The sequence below is a fragment of the Seriola lalandi genome, unplaced genomic scaffold (assembly GCF_002814215.2).
Source record: "Seriola lalandi dorsalis isolate HSWRI2012SDOR001 ecotype SW California unplaced genomic scaffold, Sedor1 jcf7180002054952, whole genome shotgun sequence".
Taxonomy (NCBI): Eukaryota; Metazoa; Chordata; class Actinopteri; order Carangiformes; family Carangidae; genus Seriola; species Seriola lalandi.
This window is the reverse complement of record NW_019525503.1, coordinates 1175337-1196615: the sequence shown is the minus strand read 5'-3', so window position 1 is coordinate 1196615 and position 21279 is coordinate 1175337. Positions and strand designations below refer to the sequence as shown.

The 21279-nt window shown below is 42.2% G+C and overlaps 1 protein-coding gene across 1 annotated transcript in view; it reads right to left on the bottom strand.

Annotated features, from left to right (window-relative positions):
• The window catches only part of nrg3a (neuregulin 3a), a 333808-nt gene that overhangs the window by 59315 nt on the left and 253214 nt on the right, over positions 1–21279 (bottom strand). Inside the window, exon 4 of the mRNA XM_087170536.1 lies at positions 423–496. Within this exon, the coding sequence (XP_087026662.1) occupies positions 423–496 (74 nt within the window). The remainder of the gene's footprint in view (positions 1–422; positions 497–21279) is intronic.

Below are 21279 nucleotides of genomic sequence, written 5' to 3'. Positions count from 1 at the left end.
TGTCTGCGTTGCTGCGGCGACTGACAGCATTTCTGAGGAATATCTGCATATTTTAGGGGGGAAATGCAATAAGACAAAATTCTAGTTTTGGATTTCACACAGCAGATTTCTATTTATACTGCATGGCTGAGTGCTCCTGTAACAGTCACAGAGGTAATATTATCATACTCTAGTCTGTCTCTAATGCTTCCATGGCAGAGCTGAGGAAGTGGTGGCGAGAACACGTGGTAATTGTTGGTGTCAGTTTGTGAACATCTGATTTTCACTATTACACATCAGTAATCTGAAGAGTAAATGTCCCTCCAGTGGAAACATGACCCCCTTGTTTACCTTTATACATCTGATGCACAATCTTATTATACGTTTGATGGCTGTTGATACTCTGAATACACCAGAGTACAAAGAGAAATGTGGGAACTCACTTGGGTCAGACAGGATGGAGTCTGTCTTTGGCAGAAACTGGTCGCAGCGGATTCCCTGGTAACCTTCTCGACACCTGGTGGGAGGGAAAAAAAAAAGGAAAATCAACAATCAGTCAGTGAGTCGGGTCGAACTTATGCCACTACAACTGATGCTGCGCATAAACCGGCCCCTCGTTGCCTCGAGACAAATGTAGGTAAGGCTCAGTCCTCCTGGAAGCACGCTGAGTTGACAAAAAGTGCAAAGTGAGGCGCCCTGGCAGGAAGAAATTAATAGTGAGGGGATATTTAGGGCCTGCAACTAGCACTTTTCTTGACAGAGACCTCCACCAACATCACAAAACGGTGCCGCGGCAGAAAAGGAGCATCCAATCCCCATTTAACGGACACACCTATTACCTTCCTCTGTGTGTGTGCTTACATGGGCTTTCAGGTTCCTTGCTTGGTCACAGGAAGTCCTCAAAGAAAGTAAGGACTGTAGACCCAGTCCGTGTTTTCTGGATGGTCCTCAAACTTTCAAGAAATGTAAACTGTTAAATTTGATTGGCACATTAGCGAGAGCGCCACGTCAGGCAATGATCATTAAGCAGCTAATGAATTCTGAAATGTGCTCGGGCTGCTCTTCAGAAGTGTCCTAGGAAAAAGCTATGCATTGCAAAGATGTGTTTTTTAATTAGCTTCAGAGCCATAAATATACCCTTATCAACGTATGGAAGTGCAACTGTATCCTACAGTGCACAGAGCTAAAATGGAGGCTAAAATGCCAGTATGCAGTGCAAAGCCTAATTGGCTGCCTCAGTTGGTTTGGTTATCTATCTCTGCCTCTGGCCATTTGTACCTCGCCTGCTGTTCTGTTTTTCTCCCCGACACCTCTTGAGGAAAAATGCAAGTTTTATACATGCAAATAAAATACAAACTTCACCTACAGAAGCAACATGTGCTGGCTCTTCAAATCTGACCCCGCTATATCAACTCAATCTATCATCCGGTCACCTTCTCAACTATTCTGTTCCAATGAGTATCAATTTTCTCTTCTATCCCACCTGCATCCCAATGTCTCCCTTGTTTACCCCTGTGGCTTTGTTTCATGGACATTCCTGGAATTAATCTGTATCTACTCTGACAAGCTGACGGCGGCGCAAATATACATATCCCAGTGGCCCCTGCTTTTGGAAAACCCCCAACTGAGAGAATATCTATGTCCACCCAGACAAAAACACAGAGGCTCTGCATAGAGATCAAGTTTGCAAAAGAATGCAGCGTGACATATCAAAGAGTTTGCCCTGTGCGGAATGATAATGGCTGCACTCCTGTTTGTCTTTCATCTACAGTGAGTGATTTTCAATTATTAAATGAGCTGCAGTGGGCGGGGATAGATGCACTCCACTGCGCGGGCCAGTGGCATGCATAAAGAGCATCTTCGCTGCTGGGAGGGAAAAGGTGGTAAATATGGTGAGACATATGGTGAGAAGACGGCGCGTGACATTGATGCTGATTCTAAATAACGAAAAAAATATGACCACAAAAATGCTATTACGGCGATGAAGTGAATCTCCAGGGGCCGTACGACAGAAACTCCTTTAAGTCTTAAGTTAGGAAGTTTAAGAATCCTATCTTATCTTACTTTGTCCTACTTTATCTCAGGTTAGGAAACCGACATTGCTTTTCTCATCTCAAACTGGACCTTAAATCCGCCTGTATTCATCGTATTCACGAGAGAACAAGTCACATTTCTGCCAAGAATGGTAAACACTGGTTGCCGTAGTAACTCACGGATGTATTTTCTGTAAAGCAAACAACAACTCATTATATGTATAAGGGCTTCTCCTCGTCATATTCATCAGGCCACATCACTGTGATGACAGATGGTTCAGGATATCAACCACGCCGTCAAGGAGGACACAACAATCTCATCGACTCAAGGTGTCAGCCTGGGCCGCCTCTCCTCCCGAGTTTGTTCTTCTCGGCTTCTACAGTGGCAACGCGTGATGCCAAATATGTGATGTGTGGGAGCGGGAGAACAAAACAAACACAAAAAAAGACTCAGTTGTCTCATTTTAAAGTCACAGTTTAAATCAAATGATGTTCAGACTTCGGCTTCCTCGTCCAGATGCTTTCAGCTCAGGATGAAAGTCTGAGACGTTGCTTAAAACACAGTCCAGACTTTTCTCCGTGCTAAATATGTGGCCATTTAACATCTCCCCATGCCACTGTGACCTAAACAGGCTAAACTTTGACAGGAGGCAACCTTTGTCACACCAAGTGGAGGTGAGGAAGATAATTAAAAGGATTAACACGGTGACAGTGAGTGCTCATTAAGAGGGGCTGTGGAAGTGAGAAGAAGCATACAGCAGCTATTAAACTGAACAGAGTGCGGGTAAAAAAACAACAACTCAGGGGTGAAAGGGAAGACAATGGAACACACAATTGTGTAGACATAGCCTTAGCCTCTTTGTTATGTGGCCATGAGCTGCACAAACACCACTGTAATATCCTTCTTCATCATGTCCTGCAGTGTATCAAGTTATTGTTTCCCACAAACTTTGCTTTTCTCGTGCCCGTGCTGTTCCCAGCGGAGACCAAGACACATCAGAATGAGGCTTCATAGAGCCGAATAAAAGACAGTTGGGGGGGCGCTAAAGAGTTGCGTGTCTTCTAATTAGCACTGCAGTCATTAATTAAAAGAACACAGGATGAGACTGCATGTGCATAAATGCATGTGAGTGTGTGTGTGAGTGAGAACGTGTATATGTGTGAATCTATCACAAATATACAAACCTGCACAGAGCAGGGGATATATATATATATATATATATATATATATATATATAGACATGCCGCCCGCTGGATGATAAATTTCTGCAAAGGGAAGTGTGAAAAACCCAAGCGCTGGTGCACACAAACATATGCATAACAGAATGTATAGGGAAAGAGCACATCCCATTCAAGTGGTTCAAAAGTTCTGCATGTGTATGTGGAAAAACATGTGGCTTTTTTCCCTGTGATGTAAACAGAATATTTCCAGCTGAAGTTCATGAAAAATCCAGCACTGGTTCTTTGAAGAGATCACACTGAAGCTGGAGCAGAAATGCACCATCAACTTCTCAATGACAAGTTACTTGATAATTTAGTTTGATTCCGCTTTACCCAGTCTCAGCTGACTTCTTCATCTCTCATCAAAAACACAGTCCATCACTGCGTGAGAGCACACGCAGACACCAATTATGAATCGTACTGATGAAGCTTCGCCCCCATTCAGCATCTCAACCACGGACGCCTGACCATCTCCAATTTAACCATCCAATCAGAGGTTTCCCTCTCATGAAGCTGCTCCCATCCCCTCTGCTGGATTCCTCATCACCACCAGCAGCATCTAGGCTCTGGGGGAGGTTTCCTGTAATTGGGAGCACATTACTCCTATGGACGGCTTCCTGTGGGGATCCACTTCCTGCAGAGGTTTAGGCACCAAAGTTTATTCCTTCTGTTCACAATAAATTCCATTTTACTTCAAATTTCATCCTCTTCTGTGATTGAATATATATGTATATTTACATGCAGTAGAACATGAATAACCTAACTCATTCTAGCTCAGGCTGCACGTTTTGTGGGATTTTTCAGGACGCTTAAACAGTAGATTCACACTTTGAAGCTGCTCAGTGACTCTGCAGCTGCTCCAGTTGGTGCCTCAGGAGTTTATCCTGCAGGTGCAGGATTTTCACTGTCTTTAGGCTGCAAATTATACATGTTGCAATCTCCAACTTTAAAAACACAGTTTTAACATCTGGTTAAAACTTTACACGTAACATGTCCTCACTACATTTGTGATCTAGAGAATATCTTCGTCTGAAAAGGACCAAGACCTCATTAGAAGGAACATCAAGTAGAAATCATCAAGTGGGCTCTGTCCACATAGTGAATGTCATTACAGACATTTGCTCTGCATGTTCTACTGTACATCCAAATCTGACCCCCGTATAATTTACAGAATTTGATGCGATCCAGAGAGACTGGAAACTGGAGATATATTTCTGAAATGTTCTTCTCTGCAAACCGATTGTTATACTGCTCTTCCTGGGTTTGTACAAGACAGAAAACATTTATCATGTCCACTGATTCCCTCCTCAGATACTAAAGATGTGATACAAATAAAATAATGAGGCGATTTGCAGTGTCAAACATCAAAAGAATTATTAGAGATCTACGCGTCTGCTTCTCTCTCCTTGGCAGGGTGGCCATTTAGACCAATTTAATACAGTGCAGCCACGGCAGTGTGAGGCTCAACGGTCTATTAAAAGAAAATATGCCACAGTGCGTTGGTCAGACTGTGACAGGTTGGCTCAATGATCTTCACATTTTCTCAGCATAGAGTTCGTTCTTTGAGCAAAATGGCTGATACACTTCCAATAAACTGGCCAACAAAACAGGAAATGGCTGAGGGGAAGTGTTGTTTCTGTCATGGGGGGGGTCTGAGGATTTCTCACGGTAAAGATCACCAAGACAACTGCATCACTTTTAAATTAAAATGGTTCATGTATCCCAGTCTCAATTTGGTACATATTAAAAGCTTCAACAAATGTTCGGATAATGCTTGTTTATAATCAACCTGCCAATCAATCACTGTTCTACACATCAGTTTCTGTAAGTATGGACCTATCTTTTTTTTTAAATTATTATTTCAAATGACACCAGATAACTTACTCAACATGTGCAAACTCTATTAATTAAGATTTTGTAAACATGCAACGTGACGACTGAGATGAAATTACCAACCAGTCATCCAACCTCAACAACCATCGTTTTTATTTTTTCTATCATCTGATCCGACCCATCGGAGCGCCTCCTGAAACAGCACGCCTACAGCGGCAGACGTGCTGGAACCTTGGTTGTCATGGTTACAATAATAACAACTTTGTCGAAAATGTTCACGGGTAACAGAAACAACATAAACTGCTACTTTCACGTGGGAGTCGAACACCGCTCTCTCTTTATACTACGTCACCGCACTTAACGAGAAAATAGGCTGAGGGTCATAATAACCTGCTGCACAGACGACCTCTGGGCTTGTTTCTTTTCCAATGCTGATCCTTTTAGAGCCAAGCGGTCATGGCTCTACAGGGAGAGGCTCACAGCGGCCTTATAACACTGGGAATAAACATTCACAGTAAGACACTGAGCAAGCCAATTAACCAACTAGACGCAGTTCATTTATCACAAGGTTTTATTGATTCAACGAAGGCGCTCTCATTGCTTCATTTAAAGAGTTGGATGTACTAATGACAAAACCACGGTGCCCCACGTGCGATGGATGAGGATGGGCGGAACAGATATTCTTTCATTGTGTTATTTGTAATTAGGTTTTAAGCCAAGATTGTGAAGATTTACCAGCTGTTACTGTTACCGTGGATACTCAATAAAGCCATATCGTTTGATGTATCAAATCCTAATGTAATCCCATACGTCTGCTCGGCTCTAATAGCAACTTGCCGCCCGGAGGTTTGTTTAATCATACCTGCAGACAACCAAATACAATTGACAGCCCAGACTTCAAAGGAGGCCCGAGATGATTACTTTTCTACTTTAATGACATTACATATCGCTCACCCGTATGTGTTTCCATTCATTCCTCCCTTTCTTGATGGGACAGAAAATTGAAATGAAAATCTAGCCTGGCTGTGTATCGAGGGAAGTCTTGTCTCTCATTTCTCCCAGACGGGGTGATTGAAATGCATCTGGGGCGCCGAGTCTCAGCCTTAAAGAGACCGGCAGGGTGGGAAGCTGTGTGCATTGCACGTGTTGTTGTGTGCATGTATATGTATCTGCATATGTGTTTTTTATGTTTGTGTTTCACATAAAAGCTTCTCTTGGAAATACTCGTAAGAGTGATAAGGACCCCTGTCCAATAGGATTCGTAGCCAAACATAATTATGGCAGATATTACAATGAACTGTTGATCAGCATAAGTTGCATTGACATGATGTCAATGCAACTTATGCAATAGAAGCTTATTTCATTAGGGTCTGTAGCGTAATGCTGGTCTGACAGTATGTGGAAAAGTGATTGCATTTGGAGGCCACAGTAAACCAATCTTGTTGAAACTGTTGAAACACTGCTGCTGGTGAATTCTATGCCTTTGTTAAGATAGCTGAAAGCCGAGAGATGACAGTAAACGAGTGGAGATGTCTGGCAACAAAGGTCCCCTGCCAGGCATGAACCGCGGGATGCTGCATTCGTGGTTGGAGCATTAACCCCCGGGTCAGGGTAGTGTGCCCCGACAATACAAGTTTATTGGCGCGGTGGATGGAAGTGATAAAACCCGGCAGATTACTCCTGCTTGTTGCATGTAACCAGTCAATTTAGATGTCTTATCCGAAGTGAGTATTCGCTGGATTTAAGCAATAGCTAAAATCCACCTTGGGGAAACAAGCCACGGCACACCAGCTCTCCAGACGTCTCCTGGCCCTGATGTTTTTATCACGTATCTTGTGACCTCAATTCCCCTTTTCTTCTTTCCTCTTTTCCTCCACCCCACCCCCACCACCCGCTCCCATATACACTCTTCTTCACTAAACCAAAGGGAAAATAGGAAATTAAACAACCATTTGTGGAGGCCAGAGGAAGATGTTTGGCGTCCCAATGCAACACCATTAAAAGTCTCTCTATATGTGAGCCTCCATTTCTCAATGCATTGATCATTATTATTATTATTATTATTATTATTATTTTATTATATCTTTTTTTGAAAGTCTGCTTCATTTTGAGATTGAACTCCAATTTACTAATCTTTAAAAGAAAGATTACACATTACACACTAAAAGCTATTACATACAAGCAGATAAAGCAAATACATGACACAAAAAACTTTAAAAAGGTAATTTTATACAAAGTTTTTAATTCATTAGGTCACTTTGAAGCCAGCAGCCTCTCAGTCTAACAAACAGGAAGAACATATTGTATTTGCTGCTTGCTTTGTGGTCTAATTGTGGTCTAATCCAATTCCAGTTTAATTTTTTTGCAAATGGCCTCTATGGATTTATAATCACTAAAGTAGCTTTTTGAGTAAGCCTGAAATTTTCAAGAGGAAGAAGAAGAACATGTTCCTTTAGTCAGCAATTTAAAAGTTAGTCAAACTGGATCTTAGGCAACTGTGAAGCTCCCTGGGCTTCTGCTCTGTTTAAGTGTACACATGACCCATTTGGAATAAAAATGTGAGGGGGAAAACTTCAACCAAAGTTTACATCACAACCTGAGTCAAGTCAGGTTAAAAGGCTCGGAATCCAAATCCCAAACAGGCCGATGATGAGTTTTGAAAATCAAATCACAACAAGTCACGTCTGAGCAAGTCAGTGAGAAAACCAAACATTTAAAACACGCCGCCGTGAATGTATCTCCAAATACCCAGTGGTCTCTAACACATCCTGCTCTTTTCTCTCTGGATGTTTCCAGTTGTCAAGTGCAACTGACTGCTGAGCTTCTCTCCTTTTTAAATAAAACATGCCTCCTACTGAATGTTGCAGCACATGCCATGGTGTTTGAATGTGTGCCCCCTTCCTCCATCTCACCTTGAGTCCTGTGTGAAAGCTCACCACCATCTCTCAACCCTTTCAGCGGAGGCAGGAAGTCACTCAATAATTCACAGCTGGTCCCAAAATTAAAACAAACAAAAAAAATAATACACCACTCCCTCTGGTGCATCTCATATTCTATTCTTTTCTAACTACCCACCTTTTACCTCAGCTATTGCTTCCTTACCTCTTGCTGACATATTTCCTACTGTATGTAAAACCAAAGGTAGAACTGGGACAGAAGAAAAGCATTTGTGGAGGCCAGACGAAGATGTTTTGCACCACATACTGAATGTTAATAGAACTGTCTTTCACCCAAATTCTACATCTGACAGCTGAGAAAGAAAGAGAAACTGGATTTGTCCAAGAAATCCCTCTTGGGAATAGAGCTAGTGCTACATTAGCTCATCCTGTATCTTTCAAGCAGTCGGTAGCACCAGACAGAAGAAATGAGAGACAACAACAAAGAGAAGACTCGTGTCCTCACCAGAAAGTGACAGAATTAGTTGTTTGTAAAAACAACCCATGGGCTGCATCTTTTCCTAGCATGCAATTCTTTTGTGGTTTTGCGACAACAGAAAGTGTTGTCACAGTTGTTGAAACAATGTATGTTAATGTTCACAGGCATAGGTGCGCTGAAAGTTGTGTGAAGTTTAAAAAGCACCAGGCTTCAAGATCTCAAGATGGTTTCTTTTAAGGTGATCTTTCCATGACCTTACAGGGACACTTCATCTAAAACCTACTGTATGTTTTGAGTATCAGGCATCATAAAGCTTCTGAAAAGTTTGCAGCTTGCTCCTTCACCAAGGACAAAAGACGGGATCAGCTTGGATTTACAAAAGATAAGCCGGATTGAAGACATTGCAGTGCAGCTACGGAGTCTGTACGTGAAGCCGATGTGCACGGTTGCGTCGCAGCGGCGCGACGAGACTGTCCCACTTCCAAGGCTGCCTTCTCCAACTGCTGGATCCTTCGTGGCCTGATCTATCCCAAGATTCATTGCACGGCAGTAATCAAAATAATATTGCAGGAAGCAACAGGAACAGAGAACCCGAGCATTATGCTTTTAAATGTAAGTATTGATTTCCAGCTCAGTTCAACAGCTAATGTTACAACCATTAAAAAACCAAGGGCCTTAAAACCTCAAGTTTAAAAAAAAAGAAAAGAAAAAAAGTTATGTGTTGTCAAGGTTGCTAGGTGACAGGAGCGGCGGTGAGGGCGGGCACAGCTGGTTACGCAAAGCAACAAGTTTACAAAGCTGGTTGGGATTGTTGAAACCGAAGACAATATTAGGAAAGTAAAAGGAAGACTCTTCTCATCCTCAGTAGCACACATTAAACCTTAAACTCGGGGCGAAAACAAGGCAAAACTTATCTGGATGTAACCACCTCGAACACCTTTCAAGCCTAGAAGGGATGAATATTTAAGACTCAAGTGATTTTGAGGGTTTCTTTCACCTTAACCATAATCTTTTCCTAACCAGCCGTGGCCATGGCCTAACCTGAAGAGACAACGGCGAACAACTGAAAAGATTCGAGATTTAATCGAAGGTCAGAAAGAGAATGTGGATTCTCTTTCTGCTTGGTGAAGTCGTCACTGTACACACTGCTCTTCTCTGCAGTTCAGTAGAAGTCACCTGTAAGTACCTCTTATACTGTAGAAGACTATCATGTCACACTCTATAAATACATTCCTCTGTCTTGATCTTGATAGCGAATGGAAATGCCATTACCGTAAGATAACACTTAATATCTAAACCCTTATCTCCTTTCATTCTGCCCCCCTCTCTCCATCCCTCTCCCTGTTGCTCTCCTTTTGCATATTAACACTTTATTACTTATCTCTGTGCTTAATAATTCCCTCCCCCTAAGTCACTTTGATTAGATGCCTTGTTCGTTGTATCGACAGTGGGATTCAGGGAGTATCTCTTCATTGCATCTGAATGTTAAAGGGAGTACCGAGGTACTTCGATCGATTAAATTAGCCGTTATCTCTGCCGGTGACAAGCAGCCTCCACCCACTCAGCAACAGCACCCTGTACAGTGCGCATAGATAAACATAAAGCTAACATCCAGGAAGGTTAATCGGGTGCTTCTTCATCGAAGTCTTTTCAAAGTTAAGTAATTTTCCTTAAGAACACTTCTGCACACTACTGCAATCTGAGAAATTATGGCTCCTTCTTCTGGACAGTTGTTATGACCAACACTAAACTTACACCTCTTCGAAATGACATTGAAATAATATTTCACTTTACAGTAAAAATACAGGGAATGTGCTTCCAACTGTGTCCTGTTTAACATGACACAGCCCTGTGCACAAAGCCAATCCACGCATCCATTTTCTTCTGCTTATCCGAGGTCGGGTCGTGGTGGCGAGTCAACCTCTCGAGGCCTCCTACCAGTAGGATGTGCGTGGATGACATCCAATGAAAGGCGCCCAACAGGCGTCCTACCAAGATGCCTGAACCACCTCAACTGGCTCCTTTCGACGCGAAGGAGTGATCACATCAATCCCGGAAATACATTACGCTTATTGTGACTTTACGCTGTAAACTATACTGAACAGAGAAGAGAAGAATAAGTTGTAGTAATGAGCGTTTCCACCTTCAGTTTTACTTGTTTTGTGCCGGAGATGCTGTGGTGCCCTTTGGCAGTCCAAACAAAAGGAACCATGGACTTGTTTAAATGAGGTACCACAGGGGTGGCAGCTTTATCACTTCCTAATTTCAGAAAATATACCAAAACATCCAAATGCCAGAGGAAGATTTATGCAGGAGAGTGCGGAGTCGTGTTGAAGAACAATACTCTCATGAAAGCTTTGACCTTTGGACAAAATTAAGCAGCAGAAAAGTCCGTCAGAGTAATCAGATAATTAAACTCGCCCCTTTTTGGCTTCTGTTTTCATATGATTTTGCGTCCCTTCGGATATACTTCCTCACTGTGAAAGTGTCACTTGCATGCTGCTGATCCCGTTAGAGGGCACGGCTAAGAAGGCATTTGGCTGGATAATACTTCACAAAGGAATTTTAAGTTATAACCTTCTGGAAACTGGCAGCCACTTCATCTCCCAAACGTTGATGCTGGGATTTAAATTCTTATGCATGTAAAATGTAATTTCACCGCTCCAACAGTGTGCCATTGCCCATAGGAAACATTAGCAATGTGACTGGGAGCAGCGGCAAAGACAGTTGATATACGATTAGAAATAAATCCAGCGGAAAATCTGAAGCGTATGTGTATGAAGGTGGGTGATTCTGTTCGCTGAGCAAATAGAACTACACTGATAAGAGGTAATCCCATGTTGCCTCAGTTTGCCTTCATAGGGAGATTCTGTTATTTTATATATAAATAATACGTCATTTCCATTTGTGGCTTGTGCTGTCATTAACTATCATCTCATTAACTTTAAACTCACTATATACTTTTACTCTCAACCGATGGTAAAATTACATGAATGTATTTCATTGTTTTGCACAAAGTATCTCTCTGCCCTTCAGTTCGTGAATAACACAAGAGTCATGAAAAGCAATAACAAGCCACAGGATCCATTTTGTCATTATTTCTGACCTGAAGCACTTGAGTGCACGACCAGCTGAATTCAAAAACCTACATGGAGCACTTGAAAGCAGGACCACACACACTGCAAGCCAATTATTATTTACAGTGAGAGAGAGAGAGAGAGAGAGAGAGAGAGAGAGAGAGAGAGAAGTAGTCCATGTGGAACACAGGGAATGGTAAAGCAAATGCTGGCAAGACAAAACAGATGCTGTGATGTTTTTCCAAGCAAACAATGGTTTCCCATCAAAAAAAAAAAAAAATGCATGAGTGAATTAGGAAATGTTTCTGAAATGCAACGTCAAACATGTTCCCAAATCCAGCAAAACTGCATTCTGGGAAAACTGAGCTCTGGGACATCTTAGGTCATCTTAGCACTGGAACTATAATCTGTCTTCTGGAAAGTGTTCAGTGCTTGTTTATCTTCTAAAATCTATATATTTTTTTTTTACCTTTTCTGATGGTTTGTGTTATTTCTTAAAATGCCTTTCCAGCCCAGAAAAGCACCATTAGGATTATTGTGATGCATATGATCAATCATAAAATAGTTATTCGTATGTTATCCATATAATGTGCCTATACCAAGCCCCATTACCTCCAGGTAATATGGAAGAATTTCAGTTTAATCAAAACACAACCTGAGGCTACAGGAAGGGATTATATTATAGGGACTATTATTACCCCACAGTGACGATTAAGGACTTTGACGTACACACTTCCCTATGCCTGAGAGATATACGTAGAAAATCACGATAAAAACAATTATTATCTGAACAAAAGTCCATCCAGTTCCTGAGCCATCACATTTGACTCATGATTATTTCGGCTGCTGGCTTCAGTTCTACTCTACACGGAAACACAAGCAGACAAAATACTTCTCAGAGGGCTGAACGCTCTGTTTTCTTTAGCCAAACAACAACAAAAAAAAAAAGTTAGATGCAAATCAGCACAAAGCAAAAGCTGATAAGGGCTGATGCAAAGCAGGCACGCCAATTTCAAGACACTGGGATAATATCAAGCAGAAGAACAGTTATTCTGGCAGCTGGGGGTATCAGATAACAGATGATCACAAAAGGAAACTTGGCAGGTGTGTGTTCTTTCACACCTAAAGTGATGACCTTTGGGGTTCTCTGATGTTGCCCTTCAAGTGAACCCCTCAAACAAAGCAAGATTGCTTTCATGGACACATAAGTCTTTGATAAAAAAGTGTTTAAGAGCATCAGCCGGAAGAGGAGATGAAAGGTATTTAACACAAAGACTGTCCAAGTTCAGGTGTGGGTCCCTATCTGAAATGAACTGTAGTGGCACCATTGTGCTGAAAAATTCAATATTTGACGAATTCAACTTTTGGCACGTGACTTGCGGCACAAACCATAGACACTACTTTTATGTTCTTTTGTGGGATAGGTGAGGGCACGATGTAGCAGAGGTCTCCCTAGGACCTGAGACCCAACCTGTGACCCATGAACAGTCAAACGATTAGCTTGAAAAGATTAGCAAATTAGGAAATTTACGCAGGACATTAGATGCTCACACAACTGCTTAGGACGCACAGTAAATCATGAAGCAGTTAGAGGGACTTCTGCCTGTAGAGTATGAACTGAAATCCATAGTTTACACAAAAGCTGTCATGTCAAGAAGCCAATAAAAGAAGTAAGTCAGTCCACGTCTTGAGTGTGAGGTTGGCCTTGTGAAAACTCAAGTGTTAAATCAAGCAATCAACCTCTGTTCTCACCATGAATCAAAGGACAATGAGACGAAGACGAAGACGACAAGTTTGCTAAATGTTGCAACTCCATTTATCCTCATCAATTTTAATCTGGAACAACAATACATTAAACTTCACAAAAGCTTGCAAACAATAAAGGAGACAGCAAGTGGAAGAAAATAGCTGCAACAACAAAAGCAAAAGTGAACGTCCCAAAAATGTGTTGTCAACAGCATTCTTTAGAGAAGGGAGGGAAAAAAAGGGGGAAAGGAGCTTTGTTATGAGGACAAGAGAGAAGCGAGAGGAAATAATTACTACATTACAGGAAAAGCCGTTTACACAAGACTTCCGCTGTGCCTCAGGACCAGCAACACGTAGCGGCTTATGTGACCCAAAAAGACCTGAGAAACACACTCTGCCTACAGATACATCACTTTTGGGGAGAGGAGAGGAATTAGAGTGAGGCTGTAAACGCTGCTACCAAATCTGTTTGTTCAACCTTGGCCCAGAGTCGGCAAAGAGTTGGGTTCTTTCTTTTTAGATGAACTTGACGGAGAGAAGTAGAGAGATATTACACATGAGAGAAACTAGTCTACAAGTGTACACCAATCAGCCACAACAATAAAAACAGCTAACTAAGCCTATCTCTGATTGGCTGATTGTTTCCTAAGTAACCAATTAGAAATATAGCAGATTTCAGGTAAACACTCAGAGAAACCAAATCCTGCAAGTCTGAACAGTTGGTCTGGGTGGGCGGGACTGAGAGTAGTAACTGCTTTGTTGTGACATCACAAAGTTACAGAAGTCCTGACGGCTGGTTTTAAGGCTCAGTGTCTGAATACAGGCTGTGTGCATTTCTCTGTGGACTGAGGCTTTGATACTTTCACAGTATAAATAAAGAACGTAGACCTGCTTTATTATCACAGAGGACATGGACATCTACCTTTACACTATATGGGACCTTTAAAGTAACATGTTCATTATTTACTCACCTCTTGTGCTGGACTGTCTGTCAATCAAAATAATCTATCTATATATACTATCACATTCTGCATTAAGTTGATGGCTGGCGTTTTATTTTGACCTGATAAAAATAAAAAAGCAGCAGTTTATGCCCTCTCTCATTATTTATTTCTAATGTCTTCTCTTGTTTTGTTAGTGGGCAAAATAAAAAAGTATTTTGTTTTGTGCTTTTCCCACCTGAAAATGTAGATGTCCCAGTTTTCCACCGGGCACTAAAATGCAACATGCATGTTGTGCCTCAAACCTCCACACACACAAATGTTTCACAGTCAACATGTGTCAGGTAATTCATGCATGCGTATTTGGCAGTGTGTAACTATCTGTAAGCAAATGCAAAAAATTATTATCACTATTTATTTGTAATACTCTTTGACATTTTGTCATAAATTTCATTTTTATTAGTTCATCATGAAACGGACATTTATCACTGGAAGTGTTTTTCTCCGTAGAGGCTGGACCGGTTTTCTCACCGCCCTCAAACTGCAGCTCAGTGAATCATGTCAGTTTGACAAGGAGAGGAAGGAAAAGACTGAGAGAGAGAGAGAGAGAGAGAGAGAGAAAGAAGGAGAAGACTGAGCAGATATAGGGAGACAGTATGTGATATGAACTCACAAGAATGTGTCGCCTCCTATAATTGTATGCACGGGTGTGTGCGCATGTGCGGATGTGTGTGTGAGAGTATGAAAGCGAGAGAGAAGAGAGCAGAGGTGGCAGCTGTAGTATTAATTAGGCAGGTGAGATGAGTGGAACCGCAGCAACATTACATTGGCAATTAGAGTGCAGTCTATTTACCCAGCATGCCCCTGGCTCTGAGAGAGAGAGAGAGAGTCAGAGAACTGGTTGGGAGACTTGAGTGAGAAGGAGTGATGCGACATAAAAGGAAAGAAGATAGAGAAAAGCAGGTGGGAGAGAGGTTTAAAGGCAGAGTGGATGTTATAGTTGCGAGTCATGAAAAGGATTCGTCACTAATCCCTTCTGGTGATAGTCAGCTTCTATGATCTCCACTGCTATGCCAGCCAATCACAGAACAATGTGATGTGTTGATAGAATGCAGCCGATGTGACACATTTCATAGACACTTCTTTCCTTTCGGTGCATTGAAGTCGTCTTACGGTTGGGTGATGGATGGCTTAAATTCTTATAGAAATGAGCAGATGCATTTGGATGCGTCGCAGTGATCCACTATTCTTTTTTCTCCCTCTGGATTCCACAAACACACACACACACACACACACACAAACACACACTATGAAAGACTCACATATACAGTAAGAGACTCAGAGCTCCCGCATACTCGAGATACAAGAAAGAAGAAATAAGAATAAGAATGCTCCAAAAAGTAGGGCAGCCCCCTTTAGCTGGTCCAACACAAACGGCATTATAAATGTGTGCCCAGCATATGGCATCAAATTTCAATGTATTGACACATTATTCAAACATTCCTCATCGCTTTACATTTGCATAAAATGTCTAGATTAACGTTCACATCTGCAACGTTTCTCCGTCCTGGATTTAGGTCTCATCACTTTGGGTTTTTAAAAGATTTTCATTGTTCTCTGTTCTCGTAGTTTAGTTTTCTTTGTGATTTGTGTTCAAAACTTTACTCAGGATTTTGAATCCAGCTGTCCTCACGAAACCCTGTCCTGCTTTTAGCCGATCAGTGTTCAGCCAGACGGCAAGAGGCAGGAATTCAAAGGTATGAGAACTATATTTCATAATAAAAATTTAGTTATATAAGTAAATACATGGCTAATATTTCAAATTCAGTGACATATGGTATTTCATTGGCAACCGATTATTATATAAGCAGGATAATACCATTAGAAATATACATTTCATCACACTAATGGAACCTGTGAAGGCAAAACCACCAGGAACACTTTATTTGGATAGTCCACCTATAGAGAGTTGCCACAAGCAGGGCTGGAAGGTGAGGCGCATGTCTACTGAGGTTGGCTGCGGAGGTTTTGTGGGGCAGTCGCTCTACAAAGCCTTGAGTGCACACACGGGCTTCACTGGGCTGAGGAGGAGACGAGCCATCGCAAACACACAAGGCGGCAGAGAAAAGCCTCGACATGGCTCCGGATCAGGAGAGGAGATCCGTGAACACAAGTCGGGCTCTGATCAGCCTCGGCGGTTGAGATGTGTCTTTATCATCGTTGGGATTCAACAATTCAACTGTTTTGCTGACTCTAACTCTAACTCTAACCATTAAATGGTTAAATGGACATTGCTGAACATCAGAGTTCATCAAAGGTTAGTGAAATGTTGCAAACGCTCTAAACTCTCTTGAGGGCGACCAAATAAAGTGAAACCAAACCTCCTGGTGCGTTTTTGACGAACATAGGCCTTTCCAGGTGTTATCCCTTCCTTAGGATTTCATTTTGAACCTCGAAGCATTTTAAAGGGAGCAGAAACTCGGCCACGGAGGGTCCTCCAGTGGGGAAACTTTTGCCGGGCACGGAATAAGCTTTTTGTCAAGAATTCAGATGCATTTCAGTCACTGTGAAATGTGTTGCTGGGGTCTGAACGAGCTCTGGTCCCGGGGGGTAACGGCGGGTTTAGATGAACAGCGTTGCGTCGGTGTGCCATTGGTGTCTGTGCTGGTCAGGCAGTACAGTGAGCGGGATAGAGAGCTGGAGGGAGCTGGCCCGGGTGACTTTGGCTCCGTCACACCAAGGTCTCCACTCTAACTCCAATATAATGAGCCTGTCAGCACGGTGTGAGCCATAGGAGACAGGCTGGCCCCTATCAACCTAGTTTCACAGTCAAGGATGAGTAGCTCTCTCTGTGTGTGTGTGTGTGTGTGTGTGTGTGTGTGTGTGTGTGCGTGTGTGTGTGTGTTTACGTGTGGTGGAATTATTCTCCGGCACATTTTTTTTCTTCTTTGCATTCCCAGCAAACCTGTTGTCATCTTGGCTGGTGAAGGGTCCATAATCCAATTTAGAATAACTTTTAGGGATTGAAGGCCGCAAACAAATTTTCTATATTAGCACAAAAAAGCGTGTTGCTCCAAAAAGCTTCTCCAGGCGACTATTTTCATTCTTTTTATGCAGAATCTGAGGGAAAAAGGATTTACAAAAGACAACTTCCTGGTTATAACTACATAGGTTAGCAGCTACTGACAAGAATTTCCAGTAACAGGAAATTTCGTGTAAGGTTTCTATACTCATTTTACTCCCACTGGAATGCATTGCAATTCACGATTATCTATTTATGATTATCTATTCATGCTGACTGAAGTTTTTTCCCCGAATAAACACAAAAATCCTTTGTGCAAACCCAGTCATTTTGAGCTAATCACAAAAAAAAAAACTAAAAACAAAATCCTGCAGAGACTGTGGTAGCTGCTTGCAGATTACAGAGTTCAAAAAATCTAAAGAGGCAAACAACTCCAAACATTTGGTGTGTGTGTGTGTGTGTGTGCTTTGTTTGGCTGAACTCATGCATGTGCGCAGGCGTATGTGTTTTGCTATAAAGCTTTCCTGATCCAGTGTTAACTGCTCTCATAAACAAGCACCTGCCAGATGTGAGCCTCTGCCCAGAGGACTACTAGTGCCTAGCTGTGAGTGGAATCCATAACCAGGCGCGTCCTCTGCTCGCTGCATCCTTTTGTCTCAGGCAGATAAGGCAAAGTCTAAAGCCAAATACAACTGACCCTCTGCTAAAGCTCAAGCTTTACTTTGCACAACAGAAATATTTCACAGACATAAAGACAGACAGATATACAGGCAGGCCAGTGGCGGCTGTAGCGCCTTCACCAGTAGGAATTTAAACAACAATGGCAGAACCTGCTCATGTTGTAAAGGCCAATATATACTCTCTCAAGCGTCGTTCGCAAAGTTTTAAAGTGGTGAAAAGCTCCTTTCAAACCCTTAGATGGTGTTTGTTGCCAAGACATATTTCTGAAAATCTAAAAAAATTCCACACCCTCTTCCTGCAGCAAATTACAGGTGTTCACGGAGGTAAAAAGGACCAGAGCTTCGATCTCCTTCAGAAATCCTGCTCTCTACATTTCTCACATTCCTAAATCTGACTGCGTCGATGTTCATTGCAGAGCTGCACGGACTGCATCTTTTGCTGGCAGTGATGGAGGTGGGCCGCACTTGAAGACGTAGGAGGAGTTGGACCAAAAAACTCTGGATCACCCTCTGAATAAGAGCCAGGACAAATCTGTGCCTAGAGACAGATTCTCCCTTTTCCTGATTTGAAGTTTCTGAATCTGACACATAACAGGATAATGTGCTAACTGACCGAATGCACATGAGGACGAAGCGTAACGACTTTCCATTTCCTCACTGTGCCTCATCAAATGTAGAGTAGATTTCATTGTCAATCATGTACAAAATGCATCACGGCCTGTCTGAACTAACACTGTGCTACATTTTCTTCAACATTGTTTGTATAGTTTTATCTTCATTTAGCCTGTAACCCTCACTGAGTGCCTAACTTTGCTGTCGAATCAAAACCATGCAGCTCAGATTTGGGGCTTTTGAATTTTTCAGACAAACTGAACTAAAAGTCCTTTCATGAGTTGCTCTTCTGCCGTTAAATAAACCATTTAAAACCCCTTAGGATTATTTGGAAAATGCATTGTCGCAAAGCTAAAAACAGGACTTTTTTTTATCTAAGCTAATGAAAAGTTTGTGTTTTGGTGATACGTGGCTTTCCCAGGGCAGAGGCAAAATATATAATATTTAAATATGTACTGAGAGAGTCAGAAACACAGATGTAGGTCAGAGCCTGAAAGCCACAACGTACAGTATGATAAGAAAATAATGTAATTTGAAACTGATGTGAAGCGTACAGAAAGAATCAGAGGAAACTCTCCCTGAATAATCTAGATATATTCTTCAACTTGTTTTTATCACATTATCTTTGTAGAACTCAGGCAGCATTCATCGCCTCACACTCAGTTATTGCTGCTGTGCCACAGCGACATGTTCCCTGTAGCTACTAATAACGGCGCTCTAAACACCGCGTGTCTGACTTACATCGAGCAGTAAAAACGACAACAGGGACACATTTAAAATTCCTAAATACTCCGTAGTTTCAGACATTTTTCTGAGAGCCGCTGCGGGAAACAGACGACCGTCGCCTCGTCCTGCAGCGACAGTGACTCTGTGTTTCACTGTTAGAAAGACGCGTGGTTTTCAAGTTATTTCAGTGACAGCGGCGATGTGATGGGGGGATGACACATCTGCCGCCCACATGCGAACACAATGTACACACATGACCACACACACGCGCATAGCTGTCACATGTACAGAATAGAACAACACACACACACACACACACACACACACACACACACACACACACACACACACACACACACACACACACTTTATCCAGCGCTGGATTGATGCCAGAGATGGAGCTGTTGTCAAAGCCGCATGACAATGAAGGTGCATTAGTTGGTTAACTCAAGCTACTAAGAAGCGTACATGGAAGTGGTGCTACATGTTGTCACGACAACACATCCAGTTAAACACCACCCCTCGTATTGTAATGCAGCTTCCGTGAGCTGTTTATGAAACGTTCACATCTATTTATGACCCTTTGAAAAGCAAGTCACGGCTAATTTAGGGCAGAACGCCCCACACTCATTGGTTGTAAATGTGTTATTGTGGCATGCATGGAGAGATATTGTAATATAATAGACTGGTTGGTGGAAGGGTGCCAGAGTTGCATGGCGGCTGGGTAAAGTATTCTGGCGGAGCAAATTAGCTTCTCTGTTACACAGCAGCCGGGCGGGTTGTGTTTGAAAAAGGCCTGGTGAGTGTGTGTGTTTGCTGTCGTTACACACACACACACACACACACACACTCCAGTGCACTCTGAGTCTAGCAAGAGAGGGCGCATCCTTGACTCTTGGCAGTTGGTGTGTGTACATGTGTGTGCGAGTGCGAGCTGGACAAAGACACATGAATGAGAGGAAGATGGAACAAGACCAGCGTTCACCGGTCCAGCTTTTTCCTGAGTGATTGGCACTAAGGGGCATTCCCTTGTTGTGCCAATAGACCGGTCCTCATCAGCCTCCATCCAGGCCTCAGGACCTGTGTGACACAGTTTACACCGTGTCAATAACCACACTCCCAGGCGGAGTATCTCTTTCCTCAGTGTCACAGTTTTGACTCAGCACCAACAGGAAATAAATAAGGACCTAGTTTTTGGTTTCACATTGTCTTCAGGTTTAATTCTCCCTTTGGCAGGAGCGCTGCAGTCATTATTGTTTGTGGATGCCAGCACAGACTTGGGGGAGGATTTTTTTTTGACGCTCGAATCAACTTCTGACCCAGTCTGCTTTGTAATTGGGCTGCTTATCATCCACCGGCATCACGTCATGGTGCTCCCCAAGCTCCAAATCATACTAACATTCATTCACTGTGCGAAAATAATTACTGTAATTGCAAAATGTGGTGGAAGGAATATGTGTCAGCAGTCACTCATTTTGAAGTATTAAAACAAATGTGAGTGGAATTGGGGAGGATTTGAAGTGATGTGCCTGAGCTGTAAAGTTAAATAGAGTTCAAGACTGACGGAGTTCGTTCTGAGGCCACGGAGAACTTGTTACTCTGGTTGGATGTGCTGGAAAATCTCCCTCTTTTTTTTTTCACATACACAATATATACGGTATAATGAGAAAATGGGAGGATGTGCAGTATTTTCCTATACCAAGAACATGTGAAAAGTTTTAATCATATACCTAACTGTAAGTGATGATTAGCAGTATATAAGCACCATGCTGTCCCCAGAGTAATGAGGTGGCAGATACTTTATCTCTGGAACTGCCCTCGACACTCATCAGGTTCATTTGTTGTAAATCCTGAATAAAACCATATGACAATTCTTATTATGGCTTTCACTATAGTTATTTACCATAATGCAGTTATCTATAATGAGCTATAATGGAAAACATTTTTTAATGTTCCTCATTAAGTAGAAATGACTAATCCACCATTCTGCTGAGTTTCTACAGACATATTGATGGATTTACTTTATGGCGCTAT